At 39.8% G+C, this 24,212-nt stretch overlaps 1 protein-coding gene across 1 annotated transcript; it reads left to right on the top strand.

Moving 5' to 3' along the window:
• Positions 1-2,443: 2,443 nt before the first annotated feature.
• On the top strand, positions 2,444-7,624 carry LOC124258705 (venom protein 302-like). The gene is made up of 3 exons (XM_046692779.1): positions 2,444-2,717; positions 7,285-7,403; positions 7,541-7,624. The coding sequence occupies exons 1-3, from the start codon at positions 2,518-2,520 to the stop codon at positions 7,552-7,554; spliced, it is 333 nt and encodes a 110-aa protein (XP_046548735.1). The 5' UTR covers positions 2,444-2,517; the 3' UTR covers positions 7,555-7,624.
• Positions 7,625-24,212: the final 16,588 nt, after the last annotated feature.

Raw genomic sequence — 24,212 nt, 5'->3', positions numbered from 1 at the left:
AAATAATTGAGTCTGGACCAGACAATCCAGTTATCAACATCATGAGCTTCCATCTGCGCAAGTGGATACAGATGAGTCTGAAGATATGTTATTCTGTTTATTCGTGGACTGTTTATTGATACATTTAAGAGTTGGTAATATGACGGTTGCTTCTGCTTTGAAAACAGAGCTCTTACCTGGTAATCGAGAAGAATGTTTTTTTTCTGGACCCAACGGAACTGGCACACGCAAATGCGCCACCATCCTTGGATCTACCTAGACTGTAAGAATCAAAAGTGTTTCTTAATTCATTGTATTCTTGTTTATATACTAGCCACATAAAGAAACTGTGCATTGTCAAAATATTATCCCAGTTTTTAAGTACGATAACAATGTCAAAGGTACATATAAACTTTAATGGAGGGATCATGAGACCATAACAAGTCGGGAGAATTTCAATTGAAAAGTCAATTACAATGACGTCACGAGTCCACAAGCGGGACAGGGGTCAAACGACCATGTCACAAGCTCAATAACGGGCAGTCCACCATCGGCATTGAGAACAGCAGTGCATCGACGACGCATAGAGCCTATCAAACGTGCAAGGAAGGCTTGTGGGATGTCACGCCAGATTCTCTCAAGTTCTGTTGCAAGGTCAAGGACGTTATCTGGCGGATGAGGAAGACTGCATAGACGTCAATCTATCTCGTCCCAAACATGCTCTATCGGGGAGAGATCCGGTGAATTTGCAGGCCAAGGCAGTAAGTCAACGTTGTGGTGGTGCAAGAAATCCATAGCAACCCTTGCCGCATGAGGGTGGGCATTGTCCTGTTGAAATGTTAACCCAGGGCCATGACATTGCAGAAAAGGAATTGCCACAGGTCGAAGAATCTGATCCATGTAGCCCACACCAGTTAAGTTGCCCTGAACAATCACCAAAGGAGTTCTTTGGCGTGCTGTTATTCCACCCCAAATCATCACTGAACCACCACCAAAGCGATTCCTCTCCAAGACACAGGCCTGTGCATAACGTTCTCCCACGTGTCTATCGGCACTTTGACGTCCATCACTATGGGAAATGTTAAACCTGGACTCATCTGTAAAAACAACATTTCTCCACCAGAACAAGGGTCTGCGGACATGATTTCGGCACCACATTCGGCGAGCTTGTCGATGACGTTGTGTCAGGATAGGCCGTATGGCGGGACGTTGTGGTCTGATCCCGTGATGACGTAAACGTTGTCGAACTGTGTTGGGGTGGATACGGCGAAGTCCTTGGATGGTTCGGGCAGTCATCACTGCAGTCTGAAACCTGTGGCGAAGATGGGTCACCCTTATCCATCTGTCCTGTCTTGGCGTTGTTACACGTGGACGTCCAGAACGTGACCGATCGATGACGTCATTTGTGTTCTGGTAGCGTCTCACCAGTGCAGAAATGGTGTTCCGGTGGCAGTGGAAATGTGCAGCCACTTGTCGTTGAGACATTCCCCCACGGACCATCCTAATGGCCTCATGACGTTGTGCAGACGTGAGCCTTGGCAAATGCTATGCGTTTCAATAGCCGTTTAATTTTTGAACGATCGCAAGGGCAGGGGTTGAGCTTTCCACAGTGACAGTATTGTGTGGCATGCATTTGCTCTGTTTCTCTTTCCCGGAATGCACGTGCAACAACGTATTGCACGTCTCAAGGACGAACCCACTGACGTCAAGGAACATGGCACGTGCATGCATGTTGGATACATGTCACTAATCTCTGAGTTTAAATCCTTATGTGTCTACACATGTTTGATAAATTTTGATTTTAAATTTTTGTATGCACAGTTTCGTTATGTGCCTAGTATAGATCAGTTGGTTGCTTTCTGATTTCGTACATTTTCTTAATGTAAGATCCATCTGTGGAGGAAGAAAGCGGGCGGAAAGGTGATATATTTTCTAAAAGAAATGAAAGTTTGAATTCGTATTCTTAGAGAGGATTTCGTATCGTATAGATCCTCACAAAGAGGATTAATATCACAGCTGTATGCATTGATGGACGCATTAGAATATCGTAATATATTCTAAAGACAATTTGATGCAGGGATGTTTGAAAGATGGCTCGTTGGCCTTGACGTAGGACGCAAGATGCTCTTGCACGCTTCACCTATCCACCGCTTCACTTATGGTATACCCTGATCCTGATGATTAGAACCCATAAGTCCTGGTGTAATCAATATGTGACAGTGTTGCATAAACACCAGCTTGTGATACAATAAGAATCGTATAAAGAACGTATTTATTCAGATAAATTATTAACGTGGTACATGGCAAACGTATGGAAATGCAAAGCATTCAAAATAGGTTCTTACAGTCACAGATGTGCACATATGCTTGCCAGTACTGTGGGCGGTGGCATTGTGCCACCTGCTGCGTCAGTCTTCTGCACACCGTCAATAACATATTTTTGCTTCTTGAGAGGGTATAAATATAGCTCACAGCTTGTTGTAAGTAACTCTTTCAGCTAAAGTCTGAACTGACATATCACAGCGAACTTCAGGAGCAATGAGCCGTATATTCTTGATGGTGGGGATCATCCTCGGTGTGGTCTTCGTCGACTTGTCTAATGGCCTGTCTTGCCTGCTGTGTGACGAAAGCAAGTGCGTGAGTCCAAAATGCAAACCGAAGCACCAGATCAAGGACCTCTGTGGTTGCTGTGACATTTGTGGTGGAAGAGTCGGAGACTCTTGCTCTGGATTTAATCAGTGAGTAGTACATGCTTTTGAATAAGTGAGTGAGTGAGTTTGCTTTTACACCGCTTATAGCAATATTCCAGCAATATCACGGCGGGAAGCACCAGAAATTGGTCCCACACATTGTACCCATGCGGGGGAATCTGACCCGGGTCTTCGGCCTGACGAACCAACACTTTAACCACTAGGCTACCCCACTGCCCCTGATTTTAAATGATCGATTTACAGGGTCAGTCACTACATCGGAATTTAATGATTGCCTTCCCGGAAATCGAGATGCCTAGTAATTATAGCTTTAACTTGTCAAGCATACGAGCATCTCTGTAGAATAGCGACAGATCATGCTGGGTATTACCAAATTCTGCGTTTCTGTTTTGGGTGGATTCTTAAAAGCATACAACTTTGCACATTTATTGACTGATGCATAGTGAACATTTTCAGGTATAGAGGCACTCAAAATAATTTGGGCTTTGGGTTTTGTTTGTTTGTTGTTAAGGCCGCACTCAGCTATATAGAAGCGGTCTGTAAATACTCGACTTTGGACCAGACAATCAATAATAATAAATAAAAATGGATATTTTTAGCACGCCATTATCCGCTAACTGGTACATGCTCAAGGCGCTACATAAAAGCATACATATAATACATACATATGATAAATTTGTAAATAAGCATACATTGAAACTGATGTCAAAAAGATTTTACAAATAGGCTTTTGAGAAAAAGAAGGTTTTTTACTTAATTTTGAAAGCTTCCAATATGGGAGACTGCTTTATGTGGAGAGGGAGAGAATTCCACAAAGTAGGACCAGCGTACTGGAAAGACATCTTGCCAAGGAAGAAAGGGAACGGGGAAGAGATATTGGTCTTGGGATCTGAAAGTTCTGGTAAGGGAGTACACAGTGAAAAGTTCAGAGAGATACGAAGGAACTTGATTCTGCAAACATTTATGCACAACGTAAAGAAGTTTGAAGTCTATCCGGATCTTGACTGTGCGCCAATGTAATGATGAGAGTACAGGGTGATACGTTCTCGTTAAGTGTTAAGGGATATAATAAGAGTTGCTGTATTTTGGACTTTTTGTAGTTGTAGAGATGTCCGTTGGTGAGTCTGTAAAGAAGGCTATTACAGTAATCCAATCTAGATATAACAAGGCATCGCATAAGAGTGTGGGCACTTCCCATAGTGATGTGCTTCCTGATCTTCCCAATGAGTCTGAGGTGATTATAGCAGGTATGACACAACTTATCCACTTGCGAATCTAGAGACAGGCCTGTATCGATGTAAACACCAAGATCTTTTATCACATCTGACGGCGTGATGCTAGCTGAACCAATCTTCAAACTACCCTTGTTCAATTTCTCCAGGCTCTTTTGTTTTTAAACAATTAAAACCTTTGTTTTAGTGTCATTAAGGTTTAGTTTTTTGCCCGTCATACATGTCTCGATTTCCAAAGAACACTTCTCAGTCTGTTTGATCGTTAATTGGGCATTGTTTGATTTAAACTTTGTCAGGAGTTGGTTATCGTCTGCATAGAAAAAGTGTAGTGTTGAGAATTTGTCTCTGATCAGAGAGAGTTGGTTGATCAGGAAGAGCACTGGGCCTAGAATGGATCCCTGCGGAACTCAACATGACAGAGTAGTCTTCTGTGAAAGTGAGATTCGAGATGGGGGCGGTAGTTTTTAAAGTCATTTTTGTCACGTTTTGAGTTCTTAACTGGTGACTTGATAACAGCATCTTTCAGTATATGTGTAAAATCCCAGATGGCAGACTCTTGTTGATGATTTCCGTTAAATTTGGTCGAAGCAGAGTTAGGTGCTCAATCAGAAGAGAAGTTGGTATCGGATCATTGAGACAAGTGGTCGTGAAGGCATGGATCTGGGGGAGATCAACAGCATAGGCATCGATCTACGCAGTTGGAATATAATAACATATGACAACCAAGTCAGCGAGTTTCACCACCCGATCTTGTTGTCTAACCCGAATCAATAAGGGTTTACAATTTGACATCAGCCTCCCGTACACAAACGAGCCTTCACACAAACCCATGGCAAGCCTGCAGTAGAATGTTACACTCAACATACAGAACGTGCTGTATTCGCTTTAAAGAGGGGGTGTATTGCTGTGGAGTGCTTGAAAAATGTCAGCGAGGGTGACCATCCGATCCCGTTAGTCGCCTTCTACGACAAGCATGGATTCCAGAAAACCAATTCGAACTCGCATTTTCACGGGCATTTGCAGAAGGTCAATACTACTTTTTTGTTACTGCTTCAGCTTTCCAAAGACCATCAATGCATAAGAGGGAAATTGTAACCAAAATAATAATGATCCATATATTCTGGTTAAATGTCATGAAAATAAAGGAGAGTCAGTTTTATTAACATTGGCTCTCACACCAACAGAGTCCTGTTCATTTACATGAGGACTGTTTGCACTTGCATATGTTGTTACACCCTTTCTGCGGCAACAAGAGACCAAACTCCTGACAAGATGTTGATGCGTGGTGAAGTGTCGTCCATTAGGGAACATATTTACCACTTTCCTGCTTTATCAAGAGTTAAAGCTGTGGAAGAATTGACTTAATACTTGTCCTGCCTGGCAAGCTGTTTTAACATGTTGTACAAGAGCTGCATGCGTTGGTGGGATAGCATGTTTTGAGCGTTACTGCAAGCACTACAACATCTGCAGCTACTGTTCGCAACATAATCTTTTCATGGCCATGTTTTGCAGCATGAGCAACATGAAGTATGATGCGAATATCGGTTTCTTGGTGACTCCAAGAGACATATTCATCAAATGTTTTGACTGTACCAGGTTTCATATTTTGAACAGTGAGAGCTCCGTCAATAACGAAAGTGGTAACAGTTGTTGGCTCTTCTGATATTGCTGTAACACATGCTTACAGGTCACATTTCGTACCAGTGTGAAAGCACTTATGATAGTCACTTTTTCTACACATTGCCCACGGCCGTTGTTACGTATAGAAACGTCGTATTATCTGGAGATGATCCATGCAGCTAATCCCATCAGTGATGGTGTGGGGTTGCGTTTCGTGTGGCTGCAAGTTGGATATCATTACAATACCTAGGACACACAAAGGCCCACAAGGAGGGAAATCACAAAGGTGCCCGCAAGGAGCCCCGATATAAACCCCATTGAACATCTGTTTCGGACTATGTTAGACGCTAAGTTCGAGCTGGACCTTATCTTGTTCAAAGTGAAGAATTGAGGCATACACAGTATCGGGAATGGCAGAGGAAACAGATGCCAATAATACGATCCTTGATGGCTACACATAATACTGGTGTGGTCGCCTGTGGTGGTCCATATAATCAGAACAACCATTGTTTAAAAACTGCGACAATCAGATTTGTGGGGTAGTAATGGTGACCATACTTTCCAGCATTGTTGATGTTCACGTTAATTTCAGTTTTGTTTTTGTTGAAATGTGTTACAGTTACCATATTTATCCGTGTAATTTTGGTTTTCAAAGCATATGCAACAACATATATTTTTGTAATCATCTTAAACAAGGGGGTTATTGCATGATTAATGCACTTGGATATATTTAATTGTGGCGTTGAGCATGAACTCTAAACTCAATATTGTAACTTGCCATTTGTAGTATAACTGTCACGGGGCCGATAAGCGAAGATGATTATTGTGTCACCATGACTTTTCTGTTTCTAATTAAATATTTTATGAACATAGACTTAGTGTATCATCATTAACTTTCTTGAAACGAAAACCTCACAATTTCTTTATACTGAAATGTATTTTCTCAAAGGAAATACCAAAAATATTTTATCTGACATTTGTAAAATCCAATTAGTCAAATTTTCTCACTGAATTGCAATAATGTTACTTGTTTTTAAAAAAATATTGATAATAAAAGTGCGGATTAGTGATGTTTACTGAAATAAAATAATGATGTGCTCCCTTGCAAAAGGCAAATCTGGATTATCTGCCACACTTGCTCTTGAGCCGAATGACTTTTATAGTTAAATATATCCAAAACCTTAGGTTATGAATTCTTGACCTAGAGTTCTTTTGTCAAATAGTATGTGCATTGTCAGTCAGTATTGGCCAATGAAACCATAACATACTTATCTTTTGTCATGGTGCTCCATATTCGAAAAACTGTCTGCTACCTGCCATTTTGGATGAAGGGGCATTTATATTTTGGTGATGTTTCATATTCATGTAAAGTAACTATTTCTTATCTTTTCCTGTAACTGTAAATCATTAAACAGTGAAATATTTGTAATGATTGGCTAGTCTGACTAAATGTACGGCATTTTTGTCTACTGCACATGCGCACACAGACGCATCGTGTGCCTCCATATCGGAAATTATTTCAGAAATGTTCTTGAAAATGATGAGCAACTTGTGTGCTTTTATCATTAAATGCACATTTTCAATGGAAACTTGATCTTAGACGCTTCACTACATCGTTATGCGGAACGAAGGGGAATTTCATTTTTGAAAATATCCTCAAAGAACACGAAAAACATTTTGATATTGCTTATTTGATCGTGAATTGTCCCATGTTTACAATCACATGTTCCTTTCTGTAACAGGTGCGCGAATGGCCTGTGGTGCATAGCGGTTAAGGGTAATGAAGCACAAGCAAAGAGGAAAATGATCTGGCATGACCAACTCGAAGGTGTCTGTGGAATTCTGCGGACAGATCGACGAGGTACGTTATGTTTCCTAAGAAAACTACATTAGACTCATCTAAATCTATACCTATTCTAAATCTTGATTTATTTCTTTACATAAACGATAGACATAATTCACGTATTTGTCTTTTGATGTTGTATTTTCACATTTCAGACACGAAAGGTTGACAACCTGTGTGACGTCATACCTTCCAGATCATTTTTTGACTGAAAATGAAATAAATATTCTCAAACAACATCTGTGTATTATGTTTTAGGAAATGCGACTTTAGTGACGCTATGACTGTTAAAAATAAATACAGTGTTACGACCTGATTCCCATTTTGAAACTAAAAGGTTAACCGGGAATCAGTCCGTAAAGGAACTAGGCGAGAAACCAACAAACCGCAAAGCAATATTATATCAGTAACAATTATATTCTAAAGTCCCATTAGTTCACAAATCCATACTATCACTATTGCAGTACAAATCCAAAGGTAATTGAAGAGCTGTTATTATGTCAATAAAGACAATTATGGCAATATTCAACTGCAACTAGACCTGGCAGGGTTTAACGATCATCACTCAAAGTGCTGGTTTTCTCGTGGCTTGAGATGTAAATTGAGAGCTGAGACAAGAGTTAGCTCCCTTCGAGTTCTTCCTATAGTCTGTTTGCAGTGAAAACGTACCGATGAATTTCACTCTAAACAAAAAAGTTAATCGATTAAAGCGAAATTAGGATTGCGAATCCGCATAATTTTACCTTGCCAATTGAACATTGAATTCTCAGAAGTTTATTCAACTTAGGATAAAAGTTGTTTAACAAACGATCATGGTTTCAAATCGCTAATATTGGTTACTTTGTATTACAACGGGATATGCACATTAGATGAAACACCGAGAACAAGTAGGGCTGGTCTAAGTTAACGCTCTTCACGTACCGCATGTGCATTTTTTACACTGTTCCATCTACTGCGCTTAGCCCCTTGTAATAGTTTTTTGTTTAGAGTGAAATTCATCGGTACGTTTTCACTGCAAACAGACTATACACTGTTTTCGGTGTCACTGAACATTCCTTTACGGTTGAAGCAACCCCCTGCGTGTTGTAAGAGGTAACTAACGGGATCCCGTGGTCAGGCTCGCTGACTTGGTTGACACATGTCATCGCATCCCAGATGCGTTGATTGATGCTCATGCTATCAACTGACTGAGTTTAGTTTTACGCCGCTTTTAGCAATATTCCAGCAATATCACGGCGGGGGACACCAGAAATGGGCTTAACACATTGTGCCCATGTGGGGAATCGAACCCGGGTCTTCGGCGTGACGAGCCAACGCTTTAACCACTAGGCTACCTCACTGCCCCAAGAGTGCGGCGTTAAACAACGAATAAAGGAACAAAGCATGTATAAAACAACAACAGATAACGAACGCCCTAACTACAGACTGCCAAGCATGACCTCGTCCATACATCCATGTATGGACTGGAAGTGGGCACCACATCCTGGACAAGTTTGGAGTTGTCATCAAATCCTTTGTTGACACCTTAACATGAACACACAATGCCATTTGGAAAGTGGTTAAATGTAACATATATATTATTTGTGATTTCACTTTCTCATGGAGTACAGATTCTAGTACTTCTAGTACTGTTAGGTTAAGTCCCATACGAGATTCGAATCCATACTCTCAGAGTCAGGGCCGTCATATAGCTGGAATACTGCGGCGTAAAACTAAGCTTAGGCACCTAATCGCCAGCACAGAAAGTCAGCCTTCTAACCCAGTCAGCCATCGTGGCTTCAATAATACCTTTGCCTTTTGCGTCACCAAGAGGCTTGTTTCAGACTTTGGTTGTAAACTTAAATCTGAAAAATATCCACCTTGTGTAACGAATGAGCAATGGTTCTTTAATAGCATCGCTGAAATATCAGATATCATCAATTGTGGAAGTTTGCAGTTGTCAGATATCTGAATAATGTCAATGTGACATTGTCCTCAATACGTCAGTCAGGGTAACATCTGTTATAAGTGATAGTAGTTTTATCGATACCAGAGACCATATAATAGATCTATTATATGGTCTCTGTCGATACGTAATATCAAACAGTGTCTTGACAACTGCACGTGAACAAAGCCCACTGAACAGTGAAACACCATTATGTCGACTTTGAAGGGAAACACTTCGAGTCATCCGAAATTCGACACAACCGCAAAATGATGTCTAATAGGAGTACGCAGCGAGCATGCTTTTTCTTCGAGACTATCGTAAGTTCGACACAAAAGTGTTTAACTATCTAGATTGTACATCATTTATATTTCTACATATTAGGTACGGTTATGAAATTGATGGGTGCTGCTTAGTTCTCGTTTGTAGTTGCCTTGAGCTCACATCCTGTGCCATTGTTTGTTTATTTGTTTGTTTGTTTAACCCTTTAACACTCAGCAATAGGCTAGCTATATGGCGGCGTGACCATCAGACTAAGACTGACTTTATTTAGTTTATAAGGTATGCCGGTGATATCCTAATAGTATATATTTTTGTGAAAACAAACACAGAAATAAACCAGTCACATATGCAACAGCACAATACAATCAATCAATTCCTTGTTCACGGTGTGAAAAGAAAGACATGTACGTGTTGCATATTTGCATACACGGGTTCTTCAAATATTTTGGTTATGAGTGGAAAGGTCACACACACAGGGTTTAAAATGTAGCACTGTGAATGACATTTCAGAGCATTTTTTAACCTTGCCAAATAATGGGTTGCAAAATGAGAGAGATATAAAATATTGGGTGACAAATGCTAAATATAAATCTTCCGATAATTTCACCGTCCGTAAAATCATTTGATATCCCTAGTAAGTGGATCCGTATGCTCAACACAGTGAAGGGAGTCAGTGAGTGAATGAGTTTAGTTTTACGCAGCATTCAGCAATACTCCAGCTATATGGCGTCGGTCTGTAAATAAGCGAGTCTGGACCAGACAACCCAGTGATCAACAGCATGAGCATCGATTTGCGCAATTTTGAACCGATGATATGTGGCAACCAAGTCAGCGAGCCTGACCACCCGATCCCGTCAATCGCCTCTTACGACAAGCACTGGTTACTGAAGATCAATATTCTAACCCGGACCTTTACGGGTTGAGTGAGTGAGTGAGTGTGAGTGAGTGAGTGAGGTGAGTGGGTGGGTGGGTGGCCGCTTTTAGCAATATTCCAGCAATATCACGGCGGGGGACACCAGAAATGGGCTTCATACATTGTACCCATGTGGGGAATCGAACCCGGGTGTTCAACGTGACGAGCCAACACTTTAACCACTAGGCTACCCCACCGCCCCTCGTTTTAAATGATCGATTTGGAGGGTCAGTCACTACATCGGAATATAATGATTGCTCTTCCCGGAAATCGAGATATCCAGTAGTTATAGTTTTAACTTGTCAAGCTTACGAGTATCTGTGAAGAGTAGCATGCTGAGTATTACCAAATCCTACGTTTCTGTTTGGGATGCATTCTTACGTCGACTTAAATATTTAGCACGTGCATATTGTGTTGTGTCGAAGGTTCAAGAATCCAAACACTTGTACATTTATTAGACGCTCAGTACCTCTACTCATAACTTCCAATACATTTATAGTATCATAGTACGGAAGTATGAAGTACGGTGTTCTCTGACAATTTGCACTAAGTATATGTTATAATTATTTGCTTTCTCTTATGTTTCCTAGTCCTGAGAAGGCCGTTCAGTTTACAAAAGTAATGCAAAACAGCAAAAGCCTTAAAAGTCTTAAATCGAACAAATCCTGAGCAGGAGTAACATGACGCTCCTTGAAATCTTGACGCAGAGCGTATGCTCGATTGTACCACAAATGTTCTAAGCTGGAGCTGTTCGAATCTTGCTGGACGGAAAGTGAAAGTTGACTATTGGAAAATTGATGCCCTCCTTCTTGTCATACAACCTTGTAGAGAGTAGTTTCGTTATTCTTTATTGCAAGGGCTGGCTATCGATATAGATCATAGTCATCGATAATCGTACTCACAATTCCAATCAAGGGGAATAACTCTGTTTGTATTACTGAAAGTAACGGTTTGCTTCTTCCAGAGTTACCATTCTTGCCAGATGTACTCTCGCCGGCAGAACACATCGTTTAAGCTGAGGGAAAAACTAGTAGATGTAAGAAAACTCAGGTCTAAATTCAGGACATGTCAGAAGATTTTCAGCGAGTCTCGAAAGAGATTAGCAGACTTTCGGTTTGTTTTCGGTCGTATAAAAGACAACATCGAACGCAAACTAAGTGGCATTGTTAAGGGAATGGCCAGTTGAATGGCCTACACGATGGCGGACGTGATTCGGTCAATGGGCCTATAGACACAGCTAGTACAGCTGATGAAAGCCTGAGAGCTCCACTCGGTCCTACAGCTAGTACCGCTGAGGTTAGTGATTGTCCTACCAGCTTCGAGCTACAAAGTAGATACCGTCAAGTCAGAGACGATTACAGCAAACACAAGTTAGAACAAACTTTATGGATAACAACTTCTTTTATTCGTGAGTGTGACGTTTCGATACAGATTCTGTACCATTGTCAAGCTTGAAACCTATTGAAACAAGCTTGACAGCGGTACAAGAATCTGTATCGAAACGTTGTACTCATGAATAAATGAAGTTGTTCTATATTGTACTTTTCAACTTCTAAAATGCCACTAAAAGAAGTCGAACACAAGTTGTCAAGTATTGTGATAGTACCAGAGACTAAAAGTTGTCGTGAGCTACAACCTAATGCTTCTCTAATAAATAGATGTACATGTTATAGTGAGACTGCTTTGAAAGTGCTATGGTCATTTGACGGCGTCCAAGAGCACCTTAGGGAAGGACTGACAGACTGAGTTTTGTTTTACGCCGCTTTTAGCAATATTCCAGCAACATCACGGCGGGGACACCAGAAATGGGCTTCACACATTGTACCCATGTGGGGATTCGAACCCGGGTCTATGGCGTGACGAGCTAACGCTTTAACCACTAGGCTACCCCACCGCCCCCTTTAGGGAAGGATGAGGAGAACTAGTAAGTGTTGTATTACAGGCGGAAATACCGTTCCTACAAGAAGAACAAGCACACGTTTTCGTTACTAAGAAATTTTGACAATGACTGCTAGAATATTTCGCTCATTGCAAGGTATTTACACTGCATCATACAACCACTCAGTGATATACAACGAGCAGACAGAAACAACGTTCTCAGCTGTATCTTTACTCGGTAGAAGTGGTCAACGTTCACGTGGGTGTAGCTTTCACGGTTCTCAAGGCGGCGGAGCTGAACAGGATTCACTGGCTACCAGGGGACCTATGGCGCACAAGCTAGATTTCAGCAAACACAATTCTCAACAACAAATAATTCAGTCGTAACGTCTGCCGCCCAGATAATGTTAGAAACGTCAAGGAATGTAATTCTGCACAGGTGTATGGATTTTAAGACCGCTTCATTGACTATTCGACGAGAGGCATGGAAGGAGATTCAAGCCTTATTTTATCAGCAATTGAACATGGTGTTAGATTAGATTTTACTCAGACCCCGTTAACATTTTGTGTTGACAATAACCAACGTTTGTTGATGGTGAAATTGCAGACTTACTCAGATCTCGTGCGTTAAATAGAGTTAGTTATGTACCTACATGCGTCTCGCCTATTGGATGTCTCAATAAGAAAGGTTGACATAATAGGTTGATTACCGAGTTTAGAGCTTAAATAGGTACATTAGGGTTCCAAAATTTAGGTATGAAGACATTGCCTCCCTCCCTGGCGAGGTTGTACACGCAGGTGATTGTATGGTTACCTGAGACTTGAAGAGCGGGTTTCAGCTGTGAATCAGCATGTACCAATACATACAGACTTTCATCCTTACCTGGAGATATGTCATAGGGGACAGTTCTATGTATGGACGGTACTACCGTTCGGTTTGAATGTTCGTCCATATTATATCCACAAGGTAACTAAGACCGTGACCGGATATTTAAGTTCTCATGGTACAAGCAGCTCCTGGTGAGGATATCGTTGGACAACGCGCCATTGTGATTCATACTCTTCATAGATTAGATTGGCAGTTGAAAATAAAGAAATCCTCCCTCACACCTAGTCATAGAAAGGTCTATTTCAGTTTCATAGTATCTACGGGGGGGTCCAATAAGAGCGCCGGTACTACGTTACCACCATAAAATTACGTCGCCTATAGCATGATCTGAATAAGGTTTGGAAAGTAGACACTATAAACCCAAGAACATTGGCGAGAATAGATGGATGGTGTATATCCTAAAAGCAAAAGCCGTCATACCAGGTAAATGTATGCTGCGCGGTATGGAAAGACTACAAGCTAAGTGCCGGACGTTGGAGGACACCTTATAGTTGAATGAGAAGGTGAAGTCGGAGTTCAGTTGGTGGATTCATTCTGTCGGACAGTGGAACGGCAGTTCATGGTTAACCCTGCAGATGCTCAGATATGGACATATGCAAGTGACTGGGGCTGGGGGCAGTGTATCAGGTAAAACAAGGGTTTCTGGGACAACCTGGTTACACACGAAGCATCCAGTTACAGGGAATTGTTCACTATCCGTATGGCAATACAATCCTTTCAGGACGACATCGCCGGAAAGCACGTACAATTCCTTTCTGACAACTTCACAACAGTTGCCTACTTCAATCACCTTGGTGGGCACTGCGCCAAGCTGGACAAGGTCGCGACTGGTATCTGGGAGAGGGCGTTAGAACTGAACGTCTGGGTGTCAGCACGGCAGGTCCGAGGGATACAGAACACAGCCGCCAACAACCTATCGCGACTCAACCCAACATACGAATGGCAGCGGAACCCCAATCTATTTATTCTATTAGACAACAAATGGGGTCCTCATCAAGTAGATCGGTTCGCGAGTATGGTAAACCACCTGGTACCCAGATACAACAGTCGATTCTTGGATCCCACGACCACTGGGGTAGATGCGTTAGCGCAGCAGGATTTGGGATCACTGAAGACTTTTGTCAACCCTCCGTTCCGTATGATAAGTCAGGTACGCAGCGTCCTCGAAACTCTGATCGCGCCATTGTGGCCGAGCCAGGCATGGTTTCAAAAGCTGTTGAAGATGGTAGTCGATGAGACGTTGAAACTGCCAAATACCAGGGAGACCATCATTATGAAGAATACGGCACCGGAACCATGCAAATACGTCAAATGGAGTGTATTTGCATTGCGTCTCTGTGGGAAGACAGACTGTGGTCAGAACGTTGTAGCCGCAAACTTCCACTGTGTCCTGCCAGAACAACACTAAATCTGTATACATGTAATAGGATGTTACAGCAACTGTTGATATAGTGTTCAAAAGTCCGAGCATCACTTCCAAGAGTTGAGAGATCAGCTTTAGTTTCATTTCTTAGTCAGTTAGCTAATGCATCGGGCAGACCAGCATGTCAGATAAAATATACCCCAGCACCGGTTGTTGCGTGTCTCTGTGAAGCGTTAGACATTGAGAATTTTAGTGAAAAACATGGACATCAGGAGGTTTAGTGACGCGCTAAGTTATCCCTGTAAAGAGATTTACTGCATTGTACTTAAGGTGGCCGGACAATAAAAAATTTAACCAAGGTGTGTCGAGGAGAAGTGTTTGGTTCTGTTTGCCCTAGCGGACTTATTGCGACCGTCAGATATTGCGCCTCACGATGTTGTGTACAGCCCAGACGGAAGGACGAAGCGGATGATGTTCGGTGTAAATCAACTCCATTTTCACTAGACATTGAGTTTCACAGGACAAAGAACGATACAGATAGGGTGGGTTTCATTTTAACAGTTCAGCATGCTAGTCATAAGGACATAGATCCTGTAGCTACTCTGAAGGAATACAGTATGGCGACGGATGACATGAGACGTTTTCTTAATACTGTGGAGACCATACATGGCTAAGACGGCAGACACAGCTACAAAGATATTCATATTGAACGAGTAGGCCTTGCAGAAGGATACTCAACAAAGGATTTCCGCCCGACAGGTGCTTCAAATGCGATAATGGCACTGCACGATCCCAAGAAGATCATGAAGCTTGGGAGGTGGAAAACCGAATCTTTATGAGCACTACCTACACTCACGACCAGATACCACTTCAACTGATAGTATACTTGAATTACCTGTTACCAATGAGGACAGTTGGGACAGATTCTACTGACTGTGAGACAGTTGGAATTTGTTCGCTATATTCCAGTTTAGTTTCTTCTTTCGCTTTTCACTATATGTCATTAGTATTCTACCGTTTACTGCTTCGCTGTAGTTCCTTACTTAGATTTACACTGCTTTAGACGTTCTGATTTATTGCTTTGGCAGTCTAAAAGACTACAAATCCCTTTGTATCAATATGTTTCGTATTCTCTCTATTAAGGCTTTGTATTGTTTATTATAAGTTAATAAAGATTGGAATTGAGTGACAATTGCAATCAAGGGAAGTAACTCTGTTTGTATTACTGGAAGTAACGGTTTGTTACTTCCAGAGTAAGTTTCTTTGGAATATTTCATATAGCCAGTTATTTCGTGAACTTATTGTCTTTTATGTACTTTATTCAACACCAATATTGGCGAGATAAGGCTTTGTATTGTTTCTTACAATTAAGTTAAGAAAGATTTGAATTGAGTGACGTTAGTTTTTCAAATCGTTATCCTTAGTATCAATCGAATATCGAGAAATATCGGCCTGAAAATGCCTGAAATAAATTTCACATCACTGGTGAGTGGTGACATGCATTTGCATTGGATTAACAAACAGCGTCCTGAACATAATTTAGAAACCGATCATGAATATACAGTTCTTAATTTGTATTTTTTGAGAGAACATCAAACCCTTTTTCGAATATTAAAGGTTTTTTTATTTAATTGTTCCCAAATCAAGTGTACAGAGTGTATATACAATGCATATAGAAAAATGTAAGCAGGTATACATTGTTGATACAACTGGGTTCTCCAATTTATTACATGTAAAATATTACAAGTTAGACGAAATCACAGGTTAATAAACTGCGAATAATGTAGATCAGTTTTATGAAAATATATCAAAATCATTATTGCTTTTGATTAACATGTTTGGTTAAAGTAAACCGAAGTCATCAGGTTGAAAAACAGGAAATAATGGAGACCATTTTTCTGAAACTTTATCAAAATCATTATTTCTTTGGGAAATAAAATCTTGAATGTGTCTTTTTAATATTTTAAGAAATTATTCAATTTTGGATACATTTTATTCAGAGTGGAAATGTAAATTTGTCTTTTAGCAGAGAGAATTTTATGATTTAATAGTGGGTCTTATTCTAAAATACCAAACCAAACAAGGAATTTTGTCAGTTGCAGTTCTTGTATGTTTTGAATGATCTAAGTTTGAAGGTCATTCCAAAAGGTTTTGGTTACATCACATTCCCAATATAGATGGCATAAGTTCTCATTCACATCATTACAAAAAGAGCATATTTCATTGTCAACCAGTTTCATCTTCACCAATTCTTTTTAGTATAAATGATTCCATGTAGGTACATATATTGAAAGTCTAGAAGTTTAATGTCCCTTAAATCCTTTTTATACGTACTAAAAGTCTTATGCCATTCAAAATCAATATCATCAAATCGGTTCTCCCATTTATGACACATATATGGTTTAACTTTGTCAGAAACCAGTTTATTATAAAAATTCCTTGAACCTTTTGTTGAGAGTAATAAAATCCCTTTGTAAAGAATTCTTTATGAGATCATTACCATCTACGTATCGGTATCCTTTTAAAGTTTTTTTCCAAGATTTGGGTAAAATGTGTAAAATACATCTTAGATCCAAATGTGTACCCCTTACGTAATATTTATTTTTCAAATCTTCTAAACATAATGATCCCTGTTCATCAAATAAGTCCTTGATGGTTAAAATTCCCTTATTAGCCCAGTGTCTGATAATGTGGTTTGGGTTTATAAATTTATGATTAAGCCAAATGGGTTGAGTTAAGATTTCATTAATGTTATCTGCGTCTATTGTATGTTTGTTACAGTATAGTTTCCATGCCTTTAGTACATCCCTCCAAAAAGGATTTTCAGTTTCGACAATATCCTGAAAATGTAATACATCCTTCAGTGGAAAATTGCAGGGGTTATTTAAATTTGTTTTTTTCATGTAACGTCTCAGTGTAGACAGTTTCATGGCATCAACAAAGGCTTTTATGTCAACCAAGCGCAACCCCTTTCAATGTAATCTTTTTTTTAAAGTGCTACGTTTAATATTGTCTATTTTGTCATTCCAAATAAATTTGAAAAATAGTTTCTCAAGTGACGTTATAAATGCATCCGGTGGGTTTGGCAAAGTATTAAAGATATGAACCAACTTTGAAATAGCCAATGTTTTAATAACCGTGATTATGCCAATTAATGTTAAATGCCTTTTCCTCCATGTTGATAGGAGTCTATTGATCTCTTCCAGTCTTTTTCTTGTATTGATAACACATAATATAAGTCATTCAAATCAGGAATAAATTTAATTCCCAAAAACTCAAATCCATTTCTTTGCCATTCTATATTCAAATCCTGACAGATAGTATCTCTGCTATCTGCTTTAGACCCAATCCAGATTGCTTTAGTTTTATCTATATTTATTCTTAATCCTGACATGCCATAAAAATATTAAGCGTATCAATAGCTGTATATAAACTTTCATCTGAGCCACCCAAAAAAGGTTCAGTATCATCGGCATATTGCCCTTATTTATATTCTTTATTATCAATTACAATGCCCTTTATACTATTATTTTGTCTGATCATGCATCCAAGGATTTCAGCTACAAAAAGGAAAAGGTATGATGATATTGGATCCCCTTGCCTACAGCTCCGCTCATTAGGAAACAAATCAGAGAGATGTCCGTTCTGAATAACACATGAGGTAGTTTCATAAGTTAATATATTGATCCAGCGTATAATTTATGGGCCAAAACCACATTTTAATAAAACAGAATTGATAAATTCCTTAGAAACTGTGTCAAATGCTTTTTCAAAGTCAATGAGTATAAACAAACCTGGCATATCTCTTTTCTTAGTCTCAAACATGATATCATATAATAGTCTTGTGTTTTCACTTAATGTTCTGCCTGGTATAAATCCAGTCTGATTTTCATGTACATGTATGAGAGAATCAAGGGTCGTTTTTAACCGATTAGACAGATACATACACTAATTATTTTATACAAAGCATTTAATAAAGTAATTGGTCTCCAGTTCTAAGTAAGTTTCTATTTTTATTAGCTTTAGGTATGCATGTGATAACACCTGTTTTCATGTTAAGAAACAGCATATTTGTTTGAGAAACTTCTTTAATATACCTGCAAAATCTAAGCTTTAAGTTCTTTCCAGAAATGTTTGAAAAAATCTATTGGAAATCCATCTAGACCAGGGCTTTTGTTATTGTTCATGTTCTTAACTGCCAAAGATATTTCATTCAAGTCTATTTCTTTTCCCAATTTGTCCCTCAGTTGGTTACTCAAAGTTGGAGTTACAACGTTTAGTTTCAGAAGAATACAGTTTTCTATGAAATTCTCTTAATTCATTTAGTATTGAATCACTGTCGGTAATTTCCTCCTTTTTATCTGTAATAAATTTGTTTATTGATTTGCTTACATAATTTCTATTTTCCAGGCTAATTATCTGTATATTCTTCCACTGTCTCCTTCAGAATTGATCTCACTAGGTCTGCATATTCAGGGTGTAACAGTAAAGAAGTATTAAATTTCCAATAACCCCTCCCTCTTTCCTGATTGATAGTGTTTGAGAAAGTGAAGCTAATGGCTGAGTGGTCTGATTTATATCCTGGTTGAATATCTGAATCAAGTGAAATATATCATGTGAAATGAAAAGGAAATCGAGTCTAGCTTGCTGTCTGGGATTCTTTTTCCACCAGGTGTATTTGTTTACATTATGATTACGTTCTCTCCAAACATCTACAAGGTTAAGAGATTCAAGTTTTTCTAAAACTGTATTTCTGGCTTTGGGATTGTTAATATTGTTATAATTTTCCAAATCAATTGATGGGTCAAGTACCAAGTTCCAATCTCCAATGATAGCAATGGATCCATTATCGAAATTGCAGATATTATCAAAAAGTTTTATATACAAGTTTGGATCATCATTGTTAGGTCCATACCCATTTGTTAGGGTAACTCTTTTATTTTCTACAGTTATGTCGGTAATAATATACTTTCATCGTCTTCTAATGTTCTATGTATAGTAAGGTCAATATCATTATGGCTCTAGACATGGATCTGAAAGGCACAATTATGCTTTGCCAGCCCTATTCATTTTTCGTCCTGTTCACATCATCTTTAGCTACATGAATGTCTTGCAAACAAATTATTGAGTATGATTTTTTGATATAGATATTCATAACCTCTCTCCTTTCATTTTTATCTGCTAGCCCCCTACAGTTAGCTGAACTCATTTTGATTTTTTTAATATTATCATCACTACAGGTCAAAAGAAATAACTTTTTTACATGTCTAAGTAGTATAAATCAATGGTTGGCACGTTACTAAATTTGCTGGCAAATCAGGGAAGATAAGTATATAATATATGATTTGCAAAGAAGAAATGGGTACATTTTTTCCAAGATAGGAGTATAAAAAAGGTAGAAAAAAGTAAAACAAAATAAAAAAACAAGAAAAGGGTGACCACTGGTGCTGTGTCCGCCAATCCCAGTACATTATCTTATGTCATTAAGTCATACTGCCTTGGGGAACTAACTTAGCATTCCCTATTTGCCGAATATGTAGTGTTGTAAATCAGACAAATATAAATATATCAACAATAGACAACATTCGCATCAACAAATCCTGCTGAAATTAGATTATGAATAAGTCTTGCATTTTATCGCGTTGATTGCCGTTATAATCGCTCATTTGAAGAAAAGATAACTATAGTGTACGGTATTTATTGTACTTCAAGGCAAAAACGTGATATATATAGATTCATAAATACAAACAGATATTCAATGACATGTTAAAAAGTGAGTGAGTGAGTGAGTAGTTTTACGCCGCACTCAGCAATATTCCAGCTATATGGCGGCGGTCTGTTAATAATGGAGTCTGAAACAGACAATCCAGTGATCAACATCACGAACATCGATCTGCGCAATTGGGAACCGATGACATGCGTAAACCAAGTCAGCGAGCCTGACCACCCGATCCCGTTATTCGCCTCTTACGACAAGCATGGTCGCCTTTTGTGGCAAGCATGGGTTGCTGAAGACCGCGGATCTTCACGGGTTTGTTGAAAGTGAAGATTGTCACTTACATATCATAATGTCAACATCACATCGAAACATTTCTTCAACACTTCCGGTTTCTGAGGTCACGTCCCGCAGTGAATGTTCTCTAAAAATTAAAAAGCACGTGTGCAATCTGTTTGTAAACAAGCCAGGCTTTGGACTGGTTGTTTTCTCTGTTGATGTTTGCCGATATCCCACTCTAAACACCAATGACCATTAGATAAGATGTCCAGATTTAAAGAATAGAACACGATCTTTTAAAGGAACACAATTACAACCACATTTGGTGATAAAAGACATAACTTAAAGAACGTTAAATTGCAGCTATTCAGCTGAGTCTCTCTCCGCTGCAGGCCGACTAAGTCGCCGATAATCAATATACATACTGTATTGTTTTTTCTGTTTTGCACTAGATCCTGTCGTCGATATCAATCGTCCTCCATTTATCCTGGGCGTTGTTCCTGATTTGGAGAGTCAGCTCAAACCCGCGTTCCTGGATCCTGGTCTGAACTTTTTGCGACTTTCGTAGTTCGAATGCTTTGTTGGCGAGTCGCCCCCTTTGTTTTTTTCAAAACAACTGGAAGATCTGTTCGAACGCTGATTTTGTTGTCTCGCAGGTAGGACGAACCTTTCATTGCCGTGTTGTATACACGTTGTCTGTCACCAGCCATCACAAATGTCACTACTATCGGTTTGGGCATGGTCGCCCGGAAATTCTTCGGATCTGTGCTGGTACGGGGAAGTCTGTGAACATTCACAAACAACATAGACTCCACATTTGTAACCCCCTGGGATGTAAATACTTCCTTGACCCCGTCTAGCGGATCCTTGTCATCTTTAATACCGTATATGAGAAGGTTACATTTCCTGGAGTACAACTCCTGTGTAAGAAGTTTCCTCTCGAATTCCTTTTTCATGCTGGTCATCTTTGACCTCAAGTTTTCAATCTCCCAGAATTATGTTCCATTTGCTCGGCATTGTTATTAACGGAGTCAAGAATGTCTGTTGTTTTAGAGTGTAACTCTTTAATATCGCTTGTCATGTTTTCTATTACCGAGCTCAGACGTCTGAAGATTCAGCGAGTCAGTTATAAATGTTTTTAGGTCATCCTTCTCCGAGTCCCTTGTCATGGCGGACGGCGTGGTTTTTGTATTGGCTGGCCCAGGTGGCCTGTCGGAGCCGGTGCGGGCTCTCGTCTGTACGCCGTCGTCGCTATGAGCAGTGTCAGGATTAACCTGGGCGTCCATGTTTTGCCTACCTCTTGAGCTCTTCTTTGCGGACATTTATGTCTCTGTTTTACCGGCTTTTGGAGAGCGAGCTTTTCTAGCGTCGTGTCATGCACGCAGCGCCACCGGAACTTCCGAATACTAAAGTTAATGTGCGATATTATCGGTAACACAATTTTCATATCGCTAATCATTAATATTTTTTTCCTATCAACGATATTTCCGATTATCGATCATTTTAGCCTACTTATGCATAAATCTAACATGAAACACGAAGTGATCTCGCTGATCTCATTTAGTTCAACTACAGGTGGGTAAATCAGTGGAAGGCAATTGCCTATTTGATTGTTATTGAACCAAAACAGATCAGACTTGTTTGTTTCGGCGATCATTTCACAAAATTTCCACACCATTTTACATTTTTGCACAGTGGCAGCTGTTTTGTCTTATAATCAAAGATGGTTGGTTGGTTGGCCGCACTCAGCAATATTCCAGTCATATGGCTCTGGTCTGTAACTATCGAATCTGGACCAGACAATCCAGTGATTAACAACATGAGCATCGATCTACGCAGTTAGGATACGATGATGTTTGTAAATCAAGTCAGCGAGCCTGGCCACCCGATCCCGATGCTAAACAGATTTTGTGAAAACAAAACAGTCACATATACAACAGCACAGTGCAATCATTCAATTCCTTGTTTACGTTGTGAAAGAGAGAGTGGAAAGGCGACGCAGACAGGGTTTATAGTGTAGCACTGTGAATGAGATTTCTGATATAAGATTTCTGATGGGTTTTTTGTGTGTAAATTGCTTTTCTGTCCAGAGCATATGTGTAACCTTTACCAAATAATGGCCAATAAATGCAAAATGATATATACAAATCTTCCGATAATTTGATAAAAATTATTTTATAACCCTAGTCAGTGGATCCGTATGCTCACCACAGTGGAGTGAGTGAGTGAGTGAGTGAGTGAGTGAGTGAGTGAGTGACTGACTGAGTGAGTGACTGACTGACTGACTGACTGACTGGTAACTCCAGGCATGGTTTTCACACAGTGTACCCATGTGGGGAATCTGACCCAAACGCTTTAACTACTACGCGACCCCACAGACCCTGGTTTTAAATGATCGATTGTAACGGTAAGTCACTACACCCGAACCTAATGATGGCTCATTCCGGAAATCGAGAAGCCCAGTAGTTAACATTTTTTGCTTATCATGCTGACGAGTATTCTGGGTCCAGGTTTTGTTCAGTATTTAAAGCAATCCATGAATTCATTGTCAGTAGTTCGTCAAAACACTGAACAAGAAACAGCGTACGTAGGATGAAGTTTGTCCTTGTCAGGAAATCAATTATACTCGGTACAGACAAGGAACTATTAACTATTAGTTGTCGATTTATACTACCGGTACTGAGAGATACGATTATAAACATTAAACATGCCATACACATTTTAGAAACTTGACATCTATATTAGCACGAGTTGTTGACTATCGAATAGCACTACAAACCGCATGCATATCAAGAAGTGTACTTCATAAAATTAACGTGCCCACAAATTTATGGGCTTGGAAATAAAGGGTTTCCATCTGTCTGTCGTCATTATTGTACAGTGAAAACATGCCACGACTGCCAGAAGCTCAGCACAACCACTCCCACAACCGACTGCAGACAGGCGACTGGGATTCGACCGCAGCCAGTTTTTTTCGGCTGCGACTTCAGTGGTGGTATCAATGACACAAAGCATACCTACATTTTTTTTCAAGGCCAGTCACGGTTTTGGAAACGGAAGACGTCATTTATTTAAAAAAATTTGTTCACATGCGTCGTGGGGAACATAACGGTGGAATGTGATGATGCGGGCAGCTATCTTCCAAACCTGTAGAACAGACTTGGTACACGCTTGGGGCAATTTAACGGCACAACGTAACGTAGATGAAGTTCTTTTGTCCATCCATTGCAACAATCAAACGGCAACACAACAACGCCCGACCTCCAGACTGACGACACCCTTTTAGTGGAACCACAATATCCAAGTACTGTATTAGCCCTTAAGGTCTCAAGTTCTACACCCCATCGAGTGAGTGAGTGAGTTATAGACACAACAATGCAATATAATGGGCTATAAGATCACCAACCACGGAGGGTGGACAAACTTGTGGAGATCAGAGTTGGATTTACACTATCCCATTTGTTATGAGGATGTGTTTTTGCTTATTGTGTCTCATTAATTCACTTTTAGTTGTTATGGGTCACAAAAGTTTTATAGGGCTGGGTGTGGATTTGAACTCACACCTTGAATTTTGCCAGTTTAT

This window comes from Haliotis rubra, unplaced genomic scaffold (genome assembly GCF_003918875.1).
Source record: "Haliotis rubra isolate DU_JTF1 unplaced genomic scaffold, ASM391887v1 Scf7, whole genome shotgun sequence".
Lineage (NCBI taxonomy): Eukaryota > Metazoa > Mollusca > Gastropoda > Lepetellida > Haliotidae > Haliotis > Haliotis rubra.
Note: the sequence above shows the minus strand (reverse complement) of the source record. Positions and strands in the feature narration are given on the sequence as shown.